The sequence below is a fragment of the Cololabis saira genome, chromosome 2, assembly GCF_033807715.1.
Source record: "Cololabis saira isolate AMF1-May2022 chromosome 2, fColSai1.1, whole genome shotgun sequence".
NCBI classification, from domain to species: domain Eukaryota; kingdom Metazoa; phylum Chordata; class Actinopteri; order Beloniformes; family Belonidae; genus Cololabis; species Cololabis saira.
The window spans coordinates 4,804,232-4,830,083 of NC_084588.1; the positions used below are offsets into that span (position 1 = coordinate 4,804,232).

General features: G+C 43.3%; 2 protein-coding genes across 2 annotated transcripts in view; one reads left to right on the forward strand and one right to left on the reverse strand.

Annotated features, from left to right (window-relative positions):
- galr1b (galanin receptor 1b) overlaps nt 1–4,310 on the forward strand; it is a 31,777-nt gene extending 27,467 nt beyond the window's left edge. The window contains exon 3 of the mRNA XM_061736490.1: nt 3,409–4,310. Coding sequence (XP_061592474.1) covers nt 3,409–3,726 — 318 coding nt within the window. The 3' untranslated portion in view covers nt 3,727–4,310. The remainder of the gene's footprint in view (nt 1–3,408) is intronic.
- A 4,958-nt stretch (nt 4,311–9,268) lies between these two features.
- LOC133457335 (isocitrate dehydrogenase [NAD] subunit alpha, mitochondrial) lies at nt 9,269–20,497 on the reverse strand. Its single transcript, XM_061736502.1, has 11 exons — nt 20,414–20,497; nt 18,669–18,743; nt 16,744–16,827; nt 16,553–16,667; nt 15,385–15,572; nt 14,240–14,373; nt 14,007–14,109; nt 11,099–11,163; nt 10,944–11,028; nt 10,699–10,851; nt 9,269–9,628 (listed from the first exon to the last, which is right to left on the reverse strand). The coding sequence occupies exons 1-11, from the start codon at nt 20,441–20,443 to the stop codon at nt 9,545–9,547; spliced, it is 1,116 nt and encodes a 371-aa protein (XP_061592486.1). The 5' UTR covers nt 20,444–20,497; the 3' UTR covers nt 9,269–9,544.
- Between the last annotated feature and the right edge of the window lie 5,355 nt (nt 20,498–25,852).

The window sequence follows — 25,852 nt, forward strand, 5'->3', positions numbered from 1 at the left end:
TTTTTTGTTTTGTTTTTTTGCACAATAGTTGTCCTTATCTCTTTGATTCACTGTGACCGGAAAAAGTCAGATAAACCATTCAAAAGATCACGAATTAGCGGTCGCGGGGGGTACTGCACCGCGGCGAAATGGAGTGACGGAGAAGTCCAAAGGGTTCATGACAGTGTCACAGTGACGGCGTGTGCACGGCGTCGATTTGACGCAGAACCATAATTCAGGCTTGAGTCTTAGTGAGTGGTAAAGAAGAATCTTTTGCGTAAGCTGGTAAGCCGTTCTCTCTGACCAATCGTGAGTGAAGTGTTTCCACATAACGAGCTGGTATTGGCTAAGCTTTTATGCCTGGTAACAGGTCATACATTGGGCACGGATTGAGAAACGGTTCTGGACTGTGGTAGGAAGGTTTACAGACTATTTGGGAATGGGTGGGCACATTTTGAAGAATAGTACTCAACTCTTTGGGCACTTATTGGAGACTGAAGAACAGTTTGAAGACTGGTTTTACTGTTTGAGAAATTGTTCGGGAAATATTAACAGTATTATTCTGGTCTCTGGGAACAGTAAGGAACCGTTTGAGGAATGGATTAGGATTGTTTGAGGAATCAGTCAATCAACTTTATGTGTATAGCATGTTATAAAGACCACAGGGGTAGCCAGAGTGCTGTACAAGACAAAATCAGGTTAAGAGGTTAAGAAAATAAGTTTAAAAAGCCATATAAATACAAAGAGATTTAAAAACCGGAGGAGAAAAAGTGTCTAACACACAAGGTAACTTGTTCCAGAACTTTGGAGATGGAAAACTCCGCCTTGGCCACTCGATTAAACCAAAACTGCTGAGAGCAGCAAAATATAGCCTTGGTCCAAAAATGGTGCTGGCAACAACCAACTGGTAGAACATCTTCAGCATGATGTTACATAAGTTGAATGACCGGAGCCTCCTCAAGAAATAGAGACGACGCAGACCCTTCTATACAGAGCCTCCGTGTTCTTGGCACAGTCCAGTTTGTTATCCAAGTATACTCCAAGGCATTTGTAATCCTGGACAACATCCACAGTCACAACATTGTTGGAGGTGTGCGTAGGAGCAGATGTGATCCTTTGTCTTGGTAGAGTTGAGATGCATATGATTAGTTGCACACCATTTGACAAAGGAGTCCACAACGCCCCTGTACTCCTCATCCTTCCCCTCACCGACACAGACAATACTTGCAGAATCGTCCAAAATCTTCTGCAGGTGGCAGGTGGCCATGGCTCAGGACGGTTTGAGGAATGGTTCAGGACTGTTTGAGGAATAGTTCAGGACTGTTTGAGGAATGGTTCAGGACTGTTTGAGGAAATGTTCAGGATCATTTCAGGTAGGGATGTCTCGATCCGATCAAATGATCGGATACCGGGCCTGATCACATTGTTTCAGACTTGATCGAAATTGGACATTGCATCCTGATCAGGGATCAGATATATATTTTATTTTCATTGTTTTCATCAGCACATCAAATAGACTATGGAAAAAATGCTACACAACTGGTGTATCAACAAGCAACTGGTCCACGTAGTTTTGCACAACAGCGCTGCTAATATGGAGAAAGCTATAGGTGAGGTCGGGTGCGAGTGTGGGCCGTGTCACGTAAAGTGAGTTCAATAAAGTTGTTTGATTTTGGTGATCTGCGCACAGCAGCGTTACAGCAGAGGCAAATCAATAAAAGTTAACTTACAACGGTGATTGAAAACCGAACGAAACTGGCGTCTGTGTTGTCTTCTCAGCGCCACAGGCTGTGTCTCACATTCTTGCCGGCTTTGCATGCACAAGGTATTTGCCTTCTAAACGCTGTTTGATGGACACCCCGGCTTAGAGCCCTGCGCAGGACTGTTTTTTTCATCCCGCTCCCGCTGAATTTCTGACCATTACCGCCCGCACCTGCAACCTGTGTGTTATACTACCGCCCGCACCCGCAAAACTCTGAGAATTCATGCCGCACAATAATATAGATGCATTGATTTAGTGTCCCGTCCCGCAAGAGAAATGTGCTGAACAAATCTATCTGATTTAATGTTAACATGATCAATGTGGAGCTTGATGGATAATTAACAGTTCATAGGTCACCTGACTGAAAGTTAGATGCAAATCCATCATTGTCATCATCGCACAATCTATTTTGCCTTTGGCACACGCATCAATTATGTGATTGAGGTTAACGAGAGTAGGCTGGGAATGGCTCAAATAACACTAATAAATAACATAAAATAAACAAAGTTAACGAATTAAACAAATTAATTGAACAAATGACTCGCTTGGCCATTATATTAATGTGGAGGAAGAGAATGTTGCTGACCGAGTGAGGGTCCAATCCCTCGTCTTTCTTCCAAGATGCTCCACAGACACTAACGCAGTTTCTCCAAATATCTGACTGGCTTTGCTTTGTCTTTGTTTCGTAAAGACCATGTTTGAGGTTCTTTTCCACCTCATTGATTTCCATCTTGTCGCTAGGCTACATCTCGATCCGGCAGTGTTTTTTTAGCCGCCCACAGCAAAGTTCAAACCTCCCGCTCTTGCCAGATTTGCGTTGGGTCTAGCTGCTGTTTTTATTTAATTCAAATTTATGTTTAAATTTGCACAATTTTACGAGTTAATAATTGCACTATTATTACTTGATTGTTCAAGCTACTTCAAAGAGAACTTCACTGTTTAAGTGCAAAATGATAAAATAAGGTGAATAAAATAAAAATAGGGGACAACCTGGATCTGTTTATTTTGCTTTTTTTTGTATGTGTTACGAAAGTATCGGATCAGGACTCGGTATCGTCAGATACTCAAAATCAAATGACTCAGAATCAGAAAAACCTGATTGGGACAATCCTAGTTTCAGATTCAGGATGGTTTGAGAAATGGTTCAGTACTGTCTGAGGAATGATTCAGGACTGTTTGCAGAAGGGTTCAGGACTGTGTGAGAAATGGTTCAGGACTGTGTGAGAAATGGTTGTGGTTTGTGGTTAGTTTGAGGAATGGTTACGGATCATTTGAGGAATGGTTCAAGACTGTGTGAGGAATAGTTACAGATTGTTAGAGAAACGGTTCAGGACTATTAAAGTAATGGTTTAGTACTGTTTGAGGAATGGTTATGGATCATTTGTGAAATGGTTATGGATCATTTGTGGAATGGTTGAGGACTCTGAAGAATAATCATTGTCCTAAGAATCCTTCTGATCTATTTCAGGAATGGTTGTGGATTGTTTGGGGAACTTTTGAAGAATGGTCCTGTTCTCTTTGATGATTGAATGCAGAGTGAAGAATAATTTTGGACTGGTTCAAGTACGGCTGGGGAATCATTGTGGACTGCCTAAACACACACTTGAAAATATGATGTGTTTATGTCTAACATTATGTAAATTCAGATTGGTGTTTTTTCTCCCTAGACGACTCAGACGGTCCTTCTGGTTGTGGCGGCCTTCACCATCTGCTGGATGCCCCACCATATTATTGCCATGTGGGTGGAGTTCGGCACCTTCCCCCTCAACGACGCTACCTTTGCCTTCCGCATCATCTCCCACTGCCTGTCCTATGGAAACTCCTGTGTCAATCCCATCCTCTATGCCTTCATGTCCGAGAACTTCCGTAAAGCATGCCGCCAAGTGCTCGGCCGCCACTTCCTGTCCTCCATGCCTCCCCATGGCACAGTAGTCCGATTCCGCCTAGACAACTTCTCCACAACACACTCTACTACCAATGTCTGAAGGAGCAGAGGTCTGGCAGAAACAAAGCCAACTTGTCTGTTTGGCTGGAGCGGGACACATGACTGCTGGAGCTAAACTGATTGGTTTCTGTGGTCAGCCTAAACGGGTCTGGCTACAGGACGTCCAGCAGAAAAACAGAGAAAAGCATGTGAAACATGGTGCTCAGAAACTGTCCTGATTTATTTGTCTGTTTTTTTTAAGTGATTTTTTTCAACTCATAAAAACAATTGAACTCAACAAACCTTAATTTAAATTCTGCAACTTGTGTACACGCCAAACTCACCGACATGATTGTGAACAGTTCCCAGTCTGTAATTTTATTTAGCTCCAGAGATATGTTGACTGATGTCAGTTTCACAGTTTACACTGTTGCTAGCTTAGCTGAATTTAATAGTCTAACCATCAGCTGTAGAAAAGAGACAAGACAAACCCCCTTCATCACTGTGGACTCAAACAGCAGCGAATGTTAACGCTCAGTGGGTGGTACTTAGATCTGAGCCAACCATGGCTGACGACGAGGGTCTGGATCCAGACCTGCATGTTCAATGTTCAACTTTGCAGAAGAAATAAACATATTTATAGTCTGGAATGGTACGACGACATTTTTTTGCACCACACAGGTAAAATTATACTTACATACTGTATAATACAACATTTTATGCATTAGGGGCATCATCTGATACATGGCTGGTTGTGGTTAAGAGCTAGCGGTCATCTGTTTTGCTACTTCGCACTTCTTTGTCTGAAGAGCTGTAATAAAGACATAATGTAATCACAGTGTGTTTTTAAAAACAAGATAAGATTAGTCTTTATTCATCCCACAGCAGGGACATTCACACTGTTACAGCAACATTTAAGCTTAGTAGTGAGATAAGAAACTAATTATATAATATTAAGCATCAGAAGAATATACATAAAAATATTTGTATGTATATATATATATATATATATATATATATATATATATATATATATATATATATATATATATATATAAATATATATATATATATATATATATATATATATATATATATATAGACGAGACACACCACGTTTTTTTTTTTTTGGCAAAAGAGTTTAATCTCACAAGTTCTGACTTTATTTTTCAAAACTTTACCTTTACATTTAAGTTTTGAGTGATTTCATACTGTCTGTTACATAAATCATGAATTAATTAATCTAGTCATTTACTTCCTGATACTGTGCAGCACCATGTTGAAAAGTCAGCTGGAACATGCAACTTATGCTAACCAATGATACTAATTAATATTACTTTCTGTTCTGATCAAATCTGTCTAGACATCCTCATGTCAAGTCTGTACTCTCAAATCAGGACTAATAATAATAATAATACATTTGATTTAATATGCACTTTACATTTGAAACAAATCTAAAAAAAAATAAAATATTTGAAACTAGAAAAGGCTGCATTTCCTGTGAAAATGCAGGTTGAATGCTGCCATGCTGAATGAAAGCTGAACGAGAGCTAAACTTTGCTGGCAAACAAGGTGAACTGCTGAAAATGTAAAAACAATTGCAAGTCAGGTAAAAATGTGAAGAAAGTTGTGAAAGTTTAGCTTAGCCATCTGAAAATTTGAAAAGAGTAGGAGAAGATAGGAGAAAACATTGAAAAGATGAAGATTAGCTGAAAAGAAAAAAAATCATCTGAAGAGGGGAAGGTGAGCTGAAAAGGAAAAGATCATTTGAAGAGAGGAGGATATGTTGTAAGTCTGCTATTACAAGTCTTTTCAAGTACATTTATTACATTAAAAACTACATGTGAGCTCCTACTGTCCATCACAGGAGCTGCACTGCCAGTTCTACTTATAGAACAGAGAAATTAAACATTAGTCGCCCCGGCAACGAGACAAGCTGCACTTTGTGTCTCTCCCCCTTCTCAGCTCCATGAATAAGCAGTTTGAAGCCCCTGTAGACTGTACGGACACACGGCTTACATATGTTGTAGTCCAAAGTCGTGTGACTTGTTAACATTTCCAACTGTTTCTCTACGTGAAGGAATGAGCCGGGGTGAGCTCTCAAAGATGACAGCGTTATTTAAGAATGTCTGAAGGCTGCTCCATTGTAATCCATTATAATCGCTTGCACTATTCAGTCAAAAAAATTTAATAATAAAGAGAAACGGGAAAACAATAAGATTAGATCAAATGAAATGTTGCTTTATTGTCCCACAATGGGGAAATTTACAGTTACAGCAGCAAGACAAACAAGAAGAAAGGCAACAGTCAACAGAAAGAGTCCACTCTCGTTATGTCCGTTCCCTGCATGTTCACCAGTGTCGGGGGGGCACCAGCTACCAGCTCCTCAGTTTTCCCTGAGCTGTTCTGGAGGCAGTTCCACTGACACCAGTTCACAAAGTCCTAGATCAGTTCTCTGTATTCCCTGCCATCGCATACAATATTACAATACATACATACATATACATATACATATACATATACTTACATACAATATATTCTCATAAATTACGACTTTATTCTCGTAATATGACAAATTTATTCTCGTAATGTTACGACTTTATTTTCGTAATATTACGACTTTATTCTTGTAATATTACGACTTTATTCTCGTAATATTACAACTTTATTCTCATAATATTACGACTTTATTCTTGTAATTTCCAATTTTTTTTGTCTTAGTTTGGCCCTAATACTCCGTCGTACTCAGGCACTTTATAAGAAAGTCCAAACCAGACTGCACCTGCTGCGCAGACTGAGGTCCTTCGGAGTGAGGGACGGCCTCCTGAGGAACTTCTATGACTCTGTGGTGGCGTCGGCCATCTTTTATGGTGTCTCTGCTGGAGCAGCAGCATCACTGCAGCAGAGAGGAAGAGACTGGACAAGGTGGAGAGGAAAGCCGGCTCTGTCCTGGGCTGTAGTAGTAGTACTAGTTCTGTCCTGGGCTGCAGTCTCCATCCTGTGGAGGTGGTGGGGGAGAGGAGGATGGTGGCAAAGCTGTCATCCATCATGGACAATGTCTCCCCCCCCCTTCATGAGACTGTCCTGGAGAGCTCCATCAGTGACCGACTTCTTCACCCGCGATGCGTCACTGAGAGACATCAGGTCCTTCCTCCCCGCTGCCATCAGACTCCACAAGCAGGCTGATCACAGTAGCTAATGGACAATAACAACAAGATGTGCAATATCTTTATACCTCATACACATCCTACCTGCTTTTTTTGCACCGTTTTTCTTTCTTTCTCGTACTGCACTTTTATTTTCATTCCACTGTATATACCAGTGATCAACTGGCGGCCCGTGGGCCGGAACCGTCCAATACAGCCCGTGACTGGATTCCATAATTATGAGGATCAGCATTAACAGTTTCGTTTCAAATGAGGCATACAGGTGACATATTTGGGAAGGTTGGCATGATAAATGCATACTTTTCAGTCCAGTCATCGATAAAGGATCTGTTTTCCACATCAACTCTTCTTTTCATGGCCTTTGAGAGCCATTTTACCTGAGTTAAGAGGCCTTTTTCTTAGCTCTTCCGTGGTGTTGGTTTTTCAAGTGCTCTATAAATAAAGTTGACTTAATTGAGTTGAGGCAAAATATCTCTATCACTCCTGGTGGATGACTGTGGTCTAGGTGATAGGAGACTGACTCATAAAGGCTAAAGATGCCTTCAGTTCTGTAATGAAATGGAAAAAAAATATAAACAACAAATGTTGAGGCCAAAATGAATCCTGGTTAGTCTAATTATACTTTATTTACTTAATCCTTTATTTGAAAGAAGGTGTATATGAATTGGTTTGTGGGGGGGAGGTTTTGTTTGTGTTGTATATATTATGGACAGATAAGTTCAGAAGGAATCATTTTTCGTTGGTTTGTTGCGTTGTCTTCGCCCCTCCTTTCTTGTGTCAGAGCGTCTGCAGTGATTTAATGAGTGATTATTGACACCTGCAGATGAAGGGAAGAGTGTGAGAGTGGGAAGCGGGACAGTTTTTTGACTGCAAAGGGCAGATCGCAGAATTAAAATAAGATGCTTTTTTTGTCTTTTGATGGATACTTTTTGCAACAGTATAATCTGCTGAATTATTATTAAATTGCATCAATTTGGGAGTGACGCTGGATCCGCGTCTGTCTTTTGTTTTTGACTGTGTTGACCCGCTCAGTAGCGGCTCACAGAAGTTTGGAAAGAGAAGCTGCAACAACAAATATCAAATAATTTGATGTTTATTTAATTTGATTTTTATTTAATCTTTATTTGAGGGTCCGGCCCTCAAGGTGACTGTCCGGTAAAATTCTGGCCCTCTGACAAATATAGTTGGTGACCCCTGGTATATACCTACTGTTTATATTTTGTAATAATATGAATATAATATTAATATTTTTTACCCTTTCGCTGCATGTGTGTGTTGAGTGTACTGCTGCTGCACAAAGCAAATTTCCCACTGAGGGAACAAAGGACTATCTAATCTAATCTAAAGTAATAAAAGAAGCTGCTTTGAGGCTGCTGGGTGGCCCAGTGGTTAACCAAGCGACCCATGTACTGAGGCTGCTCCTCCTGCAGCGGTCGCAGGTTTGAATCCCGGCCTGCTGCCCTTTGCTGTGTTTTGTTTGTCTGTTTTATTGTTTGCACTCGTAAAAAGGAACATTACACAGAGGAAAAAAGATAAAAACAATAAAAAAAGAATTCACAAAATCACATAAGCACAATACATAGGCCTATACAGTATAACTGATAACTCAAGAGTTATACGATACTTCAAAATACCATTAAATAGCTTGGAAACCAGATCCGGTTAAAGTTGGGAAATTGTGTAAAATGTAAATAAAAACAAAATACAATGATTTGACAATCCTTTTCAACCCATATTCAATTGAATACACTACAAAGACAACATATTTAATGCTCAAACTCAAACTTTATTTTATTTTTCGAATAAAAATTAACTTAGAATTTCATGGCTGCAACACGTGCAGCATTCAATCGAATATAGGTTGAGAAGGATTTTCAAATCGTTGTATTTTGTTTTTATTTACATTTTACGCAATTTCCCAACTTCAACCGAATCTGGTTTGTATTTGAATAATGGTAAATGAAAAACATCGATATTAAAAATCTATAAACTTTTTTCAGCTTTCTTCTGAATGCAGATAATGTTGAGCATTTTTCAATTAGATGTCGATACATAAATGAGAATTTGGCAACTGGGGTTCTACAGAAGGGGATATGCAAATCATTCCTTCTTCTTGTGGAGTATGAATGATAAGAATTAAACTCATAATTATGATGTCGTCCCCCATTCTCTCTCTCTACCCCTTCCTGTCTAAACCTTGAATAAAAGGCCACTAGAGCCAAAATAAAGCTGCTGTGAAGGGTCCGAACTTTTTATTTGACTTTAAAGTGGCTGAGACGTTGTCTGTGAGCATCCAGCGGTTTGAGGCGCGGCTAATGGAGGAAGCTGATGGCGGAGTGTTGGTTTTTGTCGGAGCTGCTCCAACTCAGTGAAAACTCAGTGAAAACTCAGTGAAAACTCAGTGAAAACTCAGTGAAAACTCAGTGAAAACTCAGGACTAGTTCAGAGACTTTAATATTTGTCTATTATTTGTCAGAGGAAGATAAGACAGCAGGATTTGGAAACAATAAATAAACGAACAGTTCAGCTGCTAACATTAAAAAAGGAGTGAATATGCAACAACAGAGCTGACTGTATTTCTGATGAAAAACTGTTGATACAGTACATTCTGGTTCTTGGTCAGGTCAAACTTTGTGCGTGTGTGAATGTTTAGGACCGCCCCCTGTCCCCATCAGAGGCTCCGCCCCCTCCGTTTTTCTGCCAACAGCAGCTTCAGTCCATGTCCTGGATCCGGCGGCAGATGTCAGCGGTGAACTCGGAACACTTGGAATCTCCTCCCAGGTCCTTCGTCAGCACCTGAAACGACAAGCACCGTTGCTACGGGAACCTGAAGGGGCGGACGCCACTGACGGCCACTAGGTGTCACTGTCGTCAGAATAAAGCTCTTATTCTGAAAGTGCAGGCTGGCTGGTCCTTCCTGTCAACACCAACCAGGCATGTCCCTCTTCCCTAGGGAGGTGTTCCAGGCATGTCCCTCCTCCCTAGGGAGGTGTTCCAGGCATGTCCCACATCCCTAGGGAGGTGTTCCAGGCATGTCCCTCCTCCCTAGAGAGGTGTTCCAGGCATGTCCCTCCTCCCTAGGGAGGTGTTCCACGCATGTCCCTCCTCCCTAGGGAGGTGTTCCAGGCATGTCCCACCGGGGAAGACCCAGGACACGATGGAGAGACTATGTCTCTCAGGCGGCCTGGGAACGCCTCGGACTCCCCTCGGAAGAGCTGGAGGAAGAGATGGAGGAAGAGCTGCAGGAAGAGATGGAGGAAGAGCTGGAGGAAGAAATGGAGGAAGAGATGGAGGAAGAGCTGGAGGAAGAGCTGGAGGAAGAAATGGAGGAAGAAATGGAGGAAGAGATGGAGGAAGAGCTGGAGGAAGAGCTGGAGGAAGAGATGGAGGAAGAGCTGGAGGAAGAGCTGGAGGAAGAGATGGAGGAAGAGCCGGAGGAAGAGATGGAGGAAGAGCTGGGGGAAGAGCTGGAGGAAGAGCTGGAGGAAGAGATGGAGGAAGAGATGGAGGAAGAGCTGGAGGAAGAGCTGGAGGAAGAGCTGGGGGAAGAGCTGGAGGAAGAGCTGGAGGAAGAGATGGAGGAAGAGATGGAGGAAGAGCTGGAGGAAGAGCTGGAGGAAGAGCTGGAGGAAGAGATGGAGGAAGAGATGGAGGAAGTGTCTGGGGTGAAGGAAGTCTGGGCATCTCTGTTGAGGTTGCTGCCCCCACGACCCGGTAACAGATAAGTGGAAGAAAATGGATGGATGGACTTTCAGCAGACTACACATGCAGCGTGCTGATTGGCTGCCTGCAGAGCTGCCTCTGGTCTGGTTGGCTGCTCTGGAAGTGATGTAAGCATGCTCAAACGTGCACCTGTCCCCTCTCACCTTCTTCTCTCTGATGGTGTCGAAGCAGGCCGTCTGGATCTTGTTGCCGTAGTCATGGAGACCCATGTGGCGTAGCATCATGACGGCGCTCAGCAGCAGGGCGGTGGGGTTGGCCAGGTCCTTCCCCGCGATGTCGGGGGCCGTGCCGTGCACCTGCAGGGAAAACATGCACGTTTCAGATCACAGCCAGAGATCACATGACCACAGCAGCCAGAGATCATATTACCGCAGAGGGACAAACTGACCGACTCAAAGATAGCGATTCCATTGGCGCCGATGTTCCCGCTGGGCGTCACGCCGAGTCCTCCGATCAGACCGGCGCACAGGTCGCTGGAACACAGTCAGACGAGCTCAGCCGGGCAGAACAGCAACATCACTGATCATCACTCCCAACACTCACCTCAGAATGTCTCCGTACAGGTTGGGCATGACCAGGACATCGAACTGGGTGGGATCCTGAACCATCTGGACAGACACAGAGACAGTGGTGGGTCACTGAGAACCAAGCAGTTTGTCAGAACTGGTTGATGAATAGTAGCCAGTGGGTTTTGGTCCAGAAGAAAAACTGAGTCAGAACCAGTCAGGAGAGAATTAGACGGCTTCCAGTTTGGCGGTGTAGGAGAGAGACGTAGGGGGAAGGGGCTCCCCATCAACTCTTCAAAACTTGAATAATCAAAGTTTTACACGCGTATTAAACGTCGTTCCGATGGAGATATATTTGTTGAAACCACACGACGGCTAAATTCGCAGCGATAATCAATAAATCACAGAAACACTCAACTTCAACTAGACGAACAAATAGCAGTGTTTCCTCTACATTCATTCAGCAGTGGCGGCCCGCCACTGCTGAATCATAGCCGCCACGCCTGAAAAAAAAATTCTATTATAATTTTTTTTTTTTTTTTTTTTTTGCAAATGCACCATCGCCGCATCTCTCCACCTTCACAGCACAGCCTGTGTGATGATGAGCGCAACGGCGGGGGGAGGGGAGGGAGTGAGTGGGGTGTTTGGGGGACTTAATTACTCGCGAGAGCGCGGCCTAAAGTGACATCACGTTAGGCACCAGGTCAGAGTCAGAGTCAGAGTCAGAGTCAGAGTCGTCGTAAGAAAAAAAAAAAGGAGAAGTCGCCGTAAGAAATAAAGGCAGCGAATTACCGGAGAAAAGGTAGACTTATTAGCCAACTGAGGCGGACTGGCCATCTGTGTGATCTGGAGAATCACAGAACGGCCAGTAGTCCAGGACGGATGGCGGCCGGCCACAGTGTTAGGGCTCGGCCAGGCGGGGCTTTATAAATATATGGGCTTTATAAATTTATTAAATATATGAGCGTGGAGTCGGCGTGGCGAGGAGCTGCGCGGCGGACAGTGAGTCGCGCTGTGAAGCCTTGATTTATGGTTCCGCGTTAAATCGACGCAGCAACGTACGGCGCGCGCCTCGGCGTAACCTACGCCGTTGGCTCTGCGTCGTTTTAACGCGGAACCATAAATCATCCTTAAACCACCTGCAGCCCGGGAGGAGAAGTTATGGAGCGGGGCTGCGAGTTGTTCATCGGCATTGCTGGTTCGTTTTCTTAACTCTGAGCTTTGTTGCTTTGTTTGTTAGTTTGCTGGTGTTTTTTTTTTCCTCTCTGTGATTTTTAAGTTATTTGTGAAGAAGTTCTGAGTTCCCTGTGGGAGTTTTTCTGTGTTTTTCTATTAAACTACGCCTCGTTTTGGCTAAAGTTTAACCCGGTTTTATTTTTAAAATTATCTTCAAAACATAAAAAGAAATCGATCAAAAATCAGAATTAATACAGAAATTATTGGTGCTGTAAACATGTGTCTTTTTGGAAAGGTGCACAACATAGACTTTGGTAGAATAAGAACAAAAGTGCATTTGGATGAAGGGAATGTCATCCTGACTTCCCAGATGGAAACAGTTAGGCATCAAATATAATATATTGAATTTCTCAGATGGCAAAAATAAGAACTTTATTGATCCCACATAGGAGTAATTCATGTTATATCAGCTATAGAGAACAAGGTAGTGCCGAATTTTCCAAGTAACAAAATAACATTTTTCGGGCAATGAAATAACATTTGAACCATCTTTCAGACAATTACATTTGTTCATGAGAAAATATGTTTCTCTGTTTTTCTTTTGTGAGGGGGGAGCACACAGACACAAGAACACCATGCTTATGACCACAGAGAAAGACATCCTCATGTCCCTTGACAATGACAGAGTTGCAGAAAAAAGTGACCTGTTGAAGAAACTCTTTATCCCTAAACATTGAGAAAAATAGCATTGCTGGTTTGTTTTTTTAGGTTAACGTTCAACTTTCATTTCTATGTGAGTATTCAAGTTAAACTGTATATTTACACCCTCATTACATTGTGATTTATCATAACTCATACAGTGTTGTGTATTTCAGATACCTGTTTTGTATTGGATCAAACAGAGGGACTGAGTTAGACAGTATTCAAGTTAAACTAGAATACTATGCTCTTAACACATCTAGTCAAATCAGTGCTATTGCTATAATTTGGATGGTATAGTATCATGAGCCACAATTAAGTATTGTGACACTCATGCCAGGCGTTATTGTTGTTGAGTTTCCACACGCCGATTGCTTTGGGCCGGGCCTAGTCAACGCCGCCACCGCCGCCGCCACCCCCCCGGGAAGCATGCCCCCACTGCTGAAAAAATTCCTAGAGGAAACACTGAATAGCATAGCTAGCAAGCTAGCAGCAATGGCAGCTGTGACGCAGAAAAACAGACAACAGCAAACACGGAGATCCTGTCTCTGTGCCTCAACTAATCACAAAACTATCTAAGCAACAGAGCAATTTTAAAGATGTCGTCAGGCGCGTGTTCGGGGTCAGGCGCGTGTTCGGGGTCAGGCGCGTGTTCGGGGTCAGGCGCGTGTTCGGGGTCAGGCGCGTGTTCAGGGTCAGGCGTGTGTTCGGGGTCAGGCGCGTGTTCGGGGTCAGGCGCGTGTTCAGGGTCAGGTGTGTTCAGGGTCAGGTGTGTGTTCGGGGTCAGGCGCGTGTTCAGGGTCAGGCGTGTTCAGGGTCAGGCGTGTTCAGGGTCAGGCGTGTGTTCGGGGTCAGGCGTGTGTTCGGGGTCAGGCGTGTTCAGGGTCAGGCGTGTTCGGGGTCAGGCGTGTGTTCGGGGTCAGGTGTGTGTTCGGGGTCAGGCGTGTGTTCAGGGTCATGCGTGTTCAGGGTCATGCGTGTTCAGGGTCAGGCGTGTTCAGGGTCAGGCGCGTGTTCAGGGTCAGGCGCGTGTTCAGGGTCAGGCGTGTGTTCGGGGTCAGGTGACTCACGTTCAGGCAGACGGTGTCCAGGTACATCTCGGTGAACTTGACGTCTCTGTAGTTCTCAGCCACCTCCCGACATTTCCTGAGGAAGAGGCCGTCAGACATCCTCCTGCAGAGAGAGGATGACCATGAGCAGCACACACACACACACAGGCGACCCCGGGGTCGTCCCGGGGCCCGCAGTCGGCATTAAACTCTCTTCTGATTGAGTATTTTGCGTGTTAATGTTGGACACTGACATGATGTTGGCCTTGTGCACTGCCGTCACGCTGCTCCTCTGGTTGTTCCTGGCGTATTCGAAGGCGTACTCTGCGATGCGTCTGCTGGCGATCTCTGTGATCAGCTTGATGCTCTGGACCACGCCGTCCACGATCTGCAACAACATTCTGTTAAGCACTTTCAACTGCCTTGTAGCTGAAATGTGCTACAAATAAACCTGCCCTGCCTTGCTCTCATGGAGGGAATCTTACCGCAGCACCCAGAACACCAATTATGTAGGCGGTAATTACATGACTCTGTGTGGTGTCAAAATGGTAGAATTTGGGACTTTAGAAAGGCTCCAACAGTAAATCTGGAGCGCCTCCTTGTTGTTGTCGTCTCCGTGTTCTGGGTCCAGGTTTTTTTAAATCAATACCACGTCACTCTGCTCTGAAGATGCATCCCACTTCTCTCTGATCAAAATGGTATTACAGTAATCCCTGGCTATAACGTGGTTCACCTTTCACGTCTCGCTGCTTCATGGATTTTCATTGTGCATCGTGTTCTGCAATCTAAACAGTCTCCCCGCTTCTTCACTTCCTGTGTCAATAACGTTGGTTGCTTAGCAACAAGCTGAGAATGGCCAATGAGCTTCAGCAGCAGCTCAAGAACGGGACCTTTGATGAATCGTTCATTACAGTCTCAGATATAATCCATGGTGTCGGTTTATAAGAATCTTTTTGCCCAGAAGAAAAAGGTGCGACAACAACGACCCATAACTATGTTCTTCTCTGGAAAAAACACACCTGCACCGCGGCTTTAGGAGAAAAAGACGCTACAGAGCGAGTCAGGATGCAGCAGCATCAGAAGAGCAGGGAAATACACATCAGTCACAATCTGTCCTCCTGTACTTATTGTATTTTTTTTCATAATCATTTTTCATTTCCTCCTGTTCAAATCCAATTAATCGGGTCACGGTGGGGCTGATCTCCGCTATTTGAAGCCTTGTATAATAATTGTAAAAAATAAATAAAGGTTGCTACTTGGTGGATTTCACTTATCACAGGTTCTTTTTGGAACGTAACCCCTGTGAAAAACCAGGGATGACTGTATACAACATAAAAGCACTGAAGTCATGTGACCGAGTTGTTTCAGGAGCCTGCTGTGGCGGCGTGGCCACACTCACCACGTGCTCAATGCCGCTGTACTCGCCCTCCGTGTTCTCCCGGATGGTGACCAGGTCCACGTCGGTGTACGGCGTCTTGTAGCCCTCGATGGAGACGCAGGGCCGGACGTTGGCGTACAGGTCGAAGGTCTTCCTGAGCAGCAGGTTCATGGAGGGGTGGCCCGCCGCGATGGGCGTCTTCAGGGGTCCTAGGAGCCAGAACAGAGACACCGATGAGCCGGCAGCTTCCACTAAGGCCCAGTCCCAATCCCCCCTAGTTCTACTTTTCAGTCCTACCCCTGAGGGTAGTGGTGTCCCAATTCCTCTTTACATGTAGGGCTAGTGGACATAACGAGGGCTAGTGTGTATGAATCTAGCCCTTCACAGCGAGGGATTTCAGATGCTGACTCGCTGACCGAGGGCTAGAGAAAATTTCCCAGAATGCTTTACGTCGTCATTTGCAGACTGAATCAAACAAAAAAACATGGCGGACATTTCTAATTTTTTGTGAATAAAATCAATATTTTGAGTTTGAAAAATGCGTTTTGATTACATTTCTATCGAGAAATATATATTTTACTTTCATAATATTTACTCAGTGAATATATATAATCACTTGCTTGCTCGTTGTTGCGTTGTATCTTCAGATCTCGCCAGAATAAAGGCTGATTTATGGTTCCGCGTTACACCAACGCAGAGCCTACGGCGTAGGTTACGCGGCGACGCGCGCCGTACCCTACGCCGTAGGCTCTGCGTCGATTTAACGCGGAAACATAAATCGCCGGCGGCTCTTCTCATCTCCGAAAACTTCAGAGCAAATTTCTTAACAGGCGTTATTTGGATAAACTGAGCCCAGGTTGGGGATCTTAACGGTTACTTTTACGCCTGAAAAAATATTAAAACTTAATAAAGTGGCATATTAACAGCGCTACAGTGGAAATTAAAACAGCTTTTATCTCTGGGCTTCCTGATATGGTGTGACGTATGTGCAAACGTAACTACGCAGTCACTTACGTACCCGAACGTAAACCACGCAGTGACGAAGCAAGTGGTGTCCCAATCCCTAGGGAACATTACAAGGACCCTACCCCTGTGGCTGCTTTTTAGGGCTAGTGGTAGAAAGTAGGGGGGGGGATTGGGATTGGGATTGGCCCTAAAACATACGCAGCTGAGGTGGAACAAGGCTGACCTTTCAGGCCCATCTTGTTCTTGTCCATGGACTCTTTGGCGTCAGGCGGGATCATCCACTTTCCGCCTGGACCTTTGATGGCTGTGACGTTCCTCTCCTCCCACCGGATGGGAGCCTGCGGGGGAAACACCTTTAATTGACTTGCTTCAGGGAGAAGGAGAAGGGGCGGGTTCTGGCGGGATCACACCAACCTTAGCGGCATCGAAGATCTGCATGACGGCGTTGGAAATCTCTGGACCGATTCCATCACCGGGAATCAAAGTGACGGTCTGCATCTGTCAGGGATCAGAGAAACGAATCCATCCCTTTTAATCATTTACCGAGAGCTGGACTGACCTGTGAGGTCACTCAGGTTTTCAGTTTGAAGCCTAAACTTTCTACGTTCTGGATGACGCCACACTGGTGGAAGCAGACGCTGCTCCACTCCTGGTGCATCAACAAGCAGGTGGAAGGAGCAGCCGTGGAAGCTGGAACACGGCCGCCTTCGCCCGCTTACCACACTAATGCTGCTTTTCCACTAGTACCTACTCAGCCCGACTCCACTCGCCTTTGTGCTTTCCCACTAGGGGTCTAACGTGTCAAGTAGATACTTTTCTGTATCTATTCTGCCGAGGTTCTAAGCGGCTGAGTCGGCTGTATCTGACATCATCACACTACAGACCACCGATTGGTCGGGGGGTTGGAGTCAGACGTCTGAGTCAGGAGGAGGAAATCAGAGAAAGAGACTCTGACGGATTCTTGTTCATTTTATTCAACCAGCAACGGCAGCAAAAGTCTGTTTCATGATCCAACTCTGAGGGTCAGATGTTCATAAACCTGGTGCTGAGGAGAGAATTAAAAAGAGATCTAGACGGAGATAAGGAACGACCAGATCTACCAGGAGCTCTGTCTCTTCATAGCTGCTCACGGCTCCAGCTGACTTTTCAGCAGCGCAGAGACAAACTAACATAAAAAAAGCGTAGCCACTTGAAGCTTCTTTCACTCTCATTTTTTAACTTGATATCAAACACAAGTCACAGATCCAGCAGCACATCTATCATCTCCTCCAGGTTCTACATCTTTAGTGTTGTTGTCTTCTTCGTTTAGATCACACAATCAAATACGTCACAGCAGCTTCACTCCAACCTCCTACTTCTGATCTGGGTGATGGATTGTAGTGGAAAAGAAACCAGGCCGAGTTGAGATGAGTAGAGCCGAGTAGGTGCTGGTGGAAAAGCGCCATTAGCCATGAAGCCACTAACGTTTCATTCACTCTGGATAAATCTTTCCATCCATCTTCGGTTCAGAGGAGGCTACTGAAACCACGTCCAAAATGAGGACCGGCAAAGCTCCGCCGGTGCCCTGAGAAGGGTCCTGAGATGGCTCGAGATGAAGGACAGCCAACCAGAGGGCCTAACGTCTCTGGCTGCTGCAGGGAGGAGGCGGCACTTCTAATCATGTGACCTGGATGAGCTAAAACAGGAAGTAATCCCTGATTTGTGAACCTTGAAGTGCAGATGAACAAGGATGCTCCGTGTTACTCATTTTAATGCAGATTAAGATTTTAGTCTTGTTAATTAAATATTTAATTCAAAGTAATAAATTACTTTGAATAAAAGAACAGTTTTAAAATTACGGAAGAGTATTAGTGTCATGCAGGAGAAAAAATATTTGAGAGGGGAAGATTTTTTTTTATTGTACACTTCGAGAAAAAAGTCGAAATGTCGAGATTAATGTTGAAATACAGTTTTGAGAAAAAAGTCGAAATGTCGAGAAAAAAAAGTCGAAATGTCGAGGAAAAAGTCGAAATGTCGGGATTAATGTTGAAGTACAATTTCGAGAAAAAAGTCGAAATGTTGAGAAAAAGGGCGAAATTTCGACTTTATTCACGAAATTTTGACTTTATTCTTTAAATTGTATTTCAACATTAATCTCAACATTTCAACTTTTTTCTCCACATTTCAACTTTTTTCTCGAAGTGCACAATAAAAAAAAAATCTTCCCCTCTCAAATATTTTTTCTACTCCATGGCCCTGATATTCTTCCGTTTAAAACAGACCAATCAACCAGAAGATTAAAAGCATGTGACACCTGTGCCGTTGCTTAGCAACAGTGTTACATGAGCTGAAGTACTCACCCCTCTGGAGAAGGAGGCGTTGGACAGAGCGGGGGTCCTTAGGGGGGTTCTTAGGGCCCCCCCCACCTGGGTCACCTGCAGGAGACACAAGGGTCAACTTAACTCCTCCAACACACTGCACATGGTTACACATCCCAACTGGTTGTTCTTTCAAGATGAACAACTTTTTGCTTTATGTTTTTGCTGCATGCTTCCTCTATGTCCGTTTTATTCCTATGATGATGCCGAATATTACAGAAGTCATTTAGCCTCTTTCTGAGCTTTTTGTATCTTTACTATATTTGGTGGGTTTTTTTTTCTCACTTTTCTTTATTGGGTAGTCGATGTAATGCATATTACACAATAAACATTTTTAAAAGGATTCGACAAATTACCCCGTTTTATATTTTACCACAAAAAAAACCCCCAAAACACACACACTATAAAATACATAATTATAAACAAGTCCCAAAGTAAGTACCAATTACCAATCAAACTTTGATTGAAGACAATAATAGGAGAAAGATAAAGTAATAAAATAAAATAGGGACACACAAAACAACAACAAAAATAATAATAAAATAAAATGAAATAAATAGAAAATAATAAAAAATTAATTAAACAGGGTAAGAGGAACACTAAATAAAAATAAAATAGAAATGGTTAGCAATATCATACTTCCCTATAATTAAATTAAATCAAATTAATCTTCCAAGGATGCCAAAGAATTAACAGGAGAAAGAATATGTTCCCAAATATGAGAAAACTTATCAGAGCAACCCCTAATACCGTATTTAATTTTCTCTAAATATAAAAAGGACATCAGGTGTTTCAACCAAGAATTGGGAGATGGAGGTTTTTGGTCCTTCCATTGAAGTAAAATACAGGACTGTCTCAGAAAATTAAAATATTGTGATAAAGTTATTTATTTTCTGTAATGCAATTAAAAAAACAAAAGTGTCATACATTCTGGATTCATTACAAATCAACTGAAATATTGCAAGCCTTTTATTATTTTAATATTGCTGATTATGGCTTACAGTTTATATTAAGATTCCCAGAATATTCAAATATTTTGGGATAGGATATTTGAGTTTTCTTAAGCTGTAAGCCCTTTTTGTTTTTGTAATTGCATTACAGAAAATCACAATATTCTAATTTTCTGAGACAGTCCTGTACGTCTACGAGCTACAAGAGAGGAAAAAGCAATTATAGTAATCTCCTTCTTAGTAAAACTATTAAAATCTTCAGGTACACCAAAAATAGAGATTAAAAGGCCAGTTTATTAAGGGCTTTTGAGAGAGTGTTATAGAAAGATATTTGGTGGGTTTTGTCCAAACCTAGTAGTGTTAAATGTGTGTATTGTTAAAGGGAGTCAGGTTTTAATGGAGAGCACAGGCCGAGAGGGATGAGCGGATGCAGCAGATTTACACACAGGTGACATGATTTATGGACAAGATTTATGGTTCCGCGTAGAATCTACGGCGTAGGGTACGCGGCGACGCGCACCGTAGGCTCTGCGTCGGCGTAACGCAGAACCATAAATCAGCCTTTAGGTGGTGTCAGAGCGGTGGAGAGAGACTGAAGGACGCGGGCTAACCCGCAGCTAACCAGCCAGGGCGGGGGGATGACAACGATCAGACAGCCCTGACACCCACAGACAGAACCAGCACACCTGCACCCACGTAGACACGGCTGTCCCAGCCCACTGAGACCTGTGAACTGTCCGTTAGAGAGCTGAAACCGCTGATAAAGAGCAGTCTTACCAGTGACCTCCATGCGCTGCCGGCTGCCATGCTGTCGACGAAGAAGAAGAAGAAGAGCTGCACCAAGATCCGAGGAGAGGAGGAGGACTCACTACCACCTAGGACCGAGGACCAAGTTAACAAAGATCGTGTATTAGAGCACGATGCACTCCGCTACAGATCACGGGCCAGATTCACCTTCTTAAGAACAATCTTAAGAAATTTCTTAGGCTCTAAAATTAAGAAGTTCATAAGAAAGTTCTTAAAGGTATTAATTGCAATCATATTCAAAAACATTTATTGTTATACTGGGTGAAATGGTCTTTCCATCCTGAGAGTAGCCAGTGAATAATGTGTTCAGAAAAAGGAAAGAAAAAAAATCAATCCTCTCTGAAAGCTGTAATCCTGTAAAAACTCTAACCAATCAGTTATTTGCACACCGAATGGCTCAGATTGGTCAGAAGACCAGAGGCTTGGCAGGAAGGGAAAGAACCAATCAGATGCCTTCATTTTAAACCACTACGGCGTCTACGCCGTGGCCTACGGCGCACCGCCACCCGCTCTCCGCTCTCCACTCTCGCTGGGATGGAGACGCCGGTGGGCAGGATGCACGTTTGGGTGGGCACAGCCCCCCCTGCCCCCTCTTAAAACCGGCCTCGCTTACAGATGAATGAGACATGGGGTAGTTTTGTTGAAAATGTGCTGTCCAAAATGTCCTGGAAACCTCGACTCCTGCAAATGCGCGTTCCCCAAAGTTTGTGGGGGCGTGGCTTTGGACGGAGCGCTGACGGGAGGGGGAGGAGGGGGCGGGGCTTAGAGGAGGTGCCACTTTCAAATCTTGCTAGCTCTCAGAAGTTGCATATATAATACCTTTAAGTGCAATTCCTCAATATTTTCTTAAGAACCGTCTTGAGAACTGTAATTTCTTACGAATTTCTTATTTTTCCTACTTAAGAACTTCTTAAAATATGTCATTGCATTGCACGCGCCAACAAACAACATTTATACAGGTAGTCACTCACTAAACATGGAGAAGGAGAAAAAGAGATGCAGGAACTTTTCAAGGCAGGAGCTTGAGGTTATGGTGGATGAGGTTAATGTGCGAAAAAATTACTATTGGGGAAAATTAATAATAATTAACTACCATGCTAACTAACATGCTAACAAACAGTTAACAGACTCTAAAATGTGTACGTTTTTTCTTAAGAAGAAACTTAAAAAGAAAGTTGAGAAAATACTTTTTGGGAGAATATGACTTCTTCTCTTTTTTCTTCTTAAGACTGAACTTGAGAAAAAAATGACATTCTTAAGAATGTTTTGTGAATCCAGCCCCAGTTTATGATTCGGTGCGTCCCAAATGCCATACTAAACAGTATATACTCAAAAAGTAGACTTAGGTCCGGCACACTTTTGCGTAAATATCAGTAGTATGCAGGGATGTGCAGAGACCTTTGGAGGGGCAGGTGCTGAAATTTAAAAAGGGACACATGAAACACAACTTTAACACTTTCCGACAATAACTTTGTTACATTTGTTACTTGTTACATTACAATACCAGACACTGTTGTGTGTTGTATTGTAATACTTGCTCTGAACTTCTTAAACTTTACCCACAAACCACGCGTATTATAATAACAAACTAAAATTAATGCTGAAACTAATGGAAACTAATGGAAAAATACAAAACTATAATAACTCTGGATACCCAATAATCAAAACTAAAGTAATGACTCAAAATATATAACTGGTACATGTGCTGCTGTGCTCTTTGCTACCCAGCTGGTGAAGGATCCACGGCCTTTAGCACCTCACTCCACTCCCTTTCCCTCTCTCTCATCCTCCTCTCCTTACGAGGCATGTCTGCACAATTAAATATCCTGATAAATAAAACCAAAATTTAATGCATCTGATTAGAAGATATTGGTGAATGAATGGCACGATGGGTCCACACTTGAAAATGGAAATCTTTTTTTTTATTGGAGCTTAACCAGCGAATTTCGGGAGCAGGACCACGCCTCAACCACGCCTCCTCTGGCACCACGCCTCTTCCGGCAAACCTTCAAATACCAGCCTAACCATCAGTTCCTCTTCGCTCATTCTCTGCACCCCTCCCCCCACCCCTTATCTCTTCTCCTTCTTCCCTCTCTTTCTCTACCTCATAGATTCCTAGGGGGTTCGTCGTTGCCCGGGCGCTGCGGCGGATTCCCTAACAGCTTCCCCACAACGCATCGACCGATCCATAGATCATCATCATCGTCATTGTCATCGTCATCGCCATCGCCATTATCATCACCATCGTCATCATCTTCGTATCAATAAATCATTTAAACGTATCCTGTTGATGGCGTGGTCCTTGCTAGTGAAAAGGCCATTGGGGTAAGGACCGGGGTCTGTGACACCCACTAATCCAGCAGCACCCCAGCACCCTCACTTCCCACCAACCTAACATCCACTGAGGAAAACCACCCACCACAGCGCCATCTCGGTCCTGTTCTCCGGTCTCCGAAGCATTGAACTCGAACTGCTTCATACGTCGCTCGGGTTCAAACGTCAGTTGTCACGTGACCGATTCACTGACTCAAAATACCAGAGAGCCACATGAGTGAAAATGACAACAAAAAAAAGGCCTTTGACAGAAGGACACTTTGGGCATCTGAGCAAAGGGGGCGAGTGCTTAAGCATCCTCCGCCCCCCCCTCTGCACGTGCATGCTAGTGTGCATTAATTGGGACGTACTACTCAGAGCCACACGGCACTTCCTGCCGTTGGGAGGGGGACTTGTTACCATGGTAACAACTCCTGTCACAGCAGCAGTAGCAGCTCCGCTCTTTCCTGTTTATCCTGGCCCAAACAAGATGACATTTCTCCTGCGCTGTGTGGTTTTATTCTATTATCTATTCTATCATTATTATTTTAGCGTGATAGTGGTGGTGCTGCTGCTGCAGCTCTGCTTGTGTAGCACTTGTACTTATAAGATTGCAAAAGAAAGGTATAGGCTACGAAGACCTAGGTTCTGAGGAGAGAGAAAGAAAAATGATGTATAGTTAACAAATGACAATTTTATTGTAGTAACACAAAACAAAATCACAATTACAGTGACTGAAAAAAAATAAATAACCCAAAATAAAATAGAGCTCTTTTCTTAAAAAAAAAATAAAATAAAATAAAGAATTCCCCGTTCAAAGTCACTTAAAGGAGCTTGAGGCCGAATTGAGGCAGGATTTATTAAAAAATCTGTATACATTTTAAGTTTTCTAGTAATAATGTCAGATGAAGCGTTCCAAACCAAAAAGAATGATTCCTCTAGTGTATCTCTCCTTTGCCTTGAACAGGCTGTGTGCTGCAAAATGTGCTGCAATTCGGTCCCGAATTTCCCGCGCTGGGCTGTGGATGTGACGTCACATGACGCTGCATGTGCGTTCTCCCCGTTCTCCCGTGCCGGCTTCACTGTTGGCTGCAGTACCCCCAACGGCCGTCGTGGTGAAGGGCGGCGCTAATGAGTCTCATTTCTTAAAAGGAGCCTCAAGCTCCTTTAAATCACCTTTCTTTCCCATTCTGATGCTGGTTTGAACTGTAGCGGATCGTCTTGACCATGTCTACACGCCTACAGTAAATGCATTGAGGTGCTGTCATGTGATTGGCTGACACATGTGATGTGATTGGCAGTCCCCCACTACCTGGCGGCGGGGGACTGCCTGTGCCTGTGCAGACTTACATGTTTTCACATGTGAATGACTTGCAATGATGTGGATACTCGTCATAATAAATTATCCAATTGTCAAAGCAACCAGCAGAAATCCTCCAGGTATAACAGCACCCGAATGAGCATGGAGAGATGTGTCAAAGATTGTAGTTGTTGCAGCCAATCTAGATGTGCTTGAATGTGGGTGTTTTTACGGTTGCTATGGGTTACCTGCACAGCTGTCGGCACTTACGATGATTCGTGATAAGTAGGCAATAAGGGAGACACAGCTGATCATTGCTGGAGGAATTAATTATGGGAAGCCACACAGCTTTTCTTTTATTTTTCCACTTGTCTGCATATATATTTTTGGTTAATACCAAGTTTGGTAAAACTTATAGCATATACATGCATTTTCATCTTTGTGTGTGTTGAGGGGTGGCGTCCGCTGTAAGTCTGAAATGAGAGAAACACAGGAAAACACAATTTTAGATTTATTTTTGTTAAAACCATCATTTTGATGCTGCCAATTCTCCCCATGAGTGAAATGGGAAGAGAGTTCAATCGGGTAATATCATTCTCTATTTTTTTTTTTAAGAGCAAACACATTATTTAATTTTGTTAGCTCTGACAGCCTAGGGGAGATGTTTATGCCTAGATATCAGATGTTTCCTGATTGTAATTTAGCAGTGCCTGTCTTCTGGAAATTGCAGTTGATGCACAAAACGGTGGATTTGGACCAGTTGATAGAGAAGTCAGATAGAGATGAAAATCCATCTATAAGTGCAATTGTCTGTGACAGTGAGGTTCGTGAGTTCTGGAGGAAGAGTACATCATCAGCATAAAGACTTATCTTGTGATCTAATGTTTTCCATTGTATGCTTTTAATATTCTTGTTTTGCCCAATAGCAACTGCTAAAGGCTCAATAAATATCGCAAATAATGAAGGAGAAAGAGGACAACCCTGTCTGGTACCTCTCTGCAAGTTAAAGCTTGTAGAAGTTTGATCGTTTGTCCTTACACATGCCTTGGGAGAGCTACTGTATATAATATCTTTATCCAATCAATAAATTATTAATCAAATCCAAAATGATGCAAAGTTGCCAATAGAAAGTTTCAGTTTACCTGATCAAATGCTTTTCCTGCATCTAGAAGATATAATTGTAGTTTCCAGATTACGGCGAGGAGGCTGACATAACTCAATCAGCTCACCTGGTAAAGCATGAGCTGGTCAAGCGGTCCACGGATACAAGCTGCAGCTCACCCGTCGCTCTCGTGTCCAGAGGAGATAGATAGATAGATAGATAGATAGATAGATAGATAGATAGATAGATAGATAGATAGATAGATAGATAGATAGATAGATAGATAGATAGATAGATAAGATACTTTATTAATCCTTTGCAGGAAATTAAGGTGTTACAGCAGCAGCAGCAGTGCGTTTTTCATGCATGCATTCAACACCAAGATAAAAACAGATCCAATAAAAAAAAAAAAACCAGATCACTTAGAATTAAAATTAGGTTGAAAATGCTGGGGTGGGGAGTAATAAAGTTCTAAGAATAAAGTGCTGGAGTATTGCACATAGGACAGTTATTGCACATTATAGAGCTTGATGGCAACTAGAAGGAAGGACTTTCTGTGGCGTTGGGTTTTGCATAGTGGTGGGATCAGCCTGCCACTGAAGCTGCTCCGCCCAAACACCTCCATGAAGTGGGTGAGTGTCATTGTTTATGAAATCATTCATTTTCCTGAGCATCCTCACTTCAGCCACCTGCT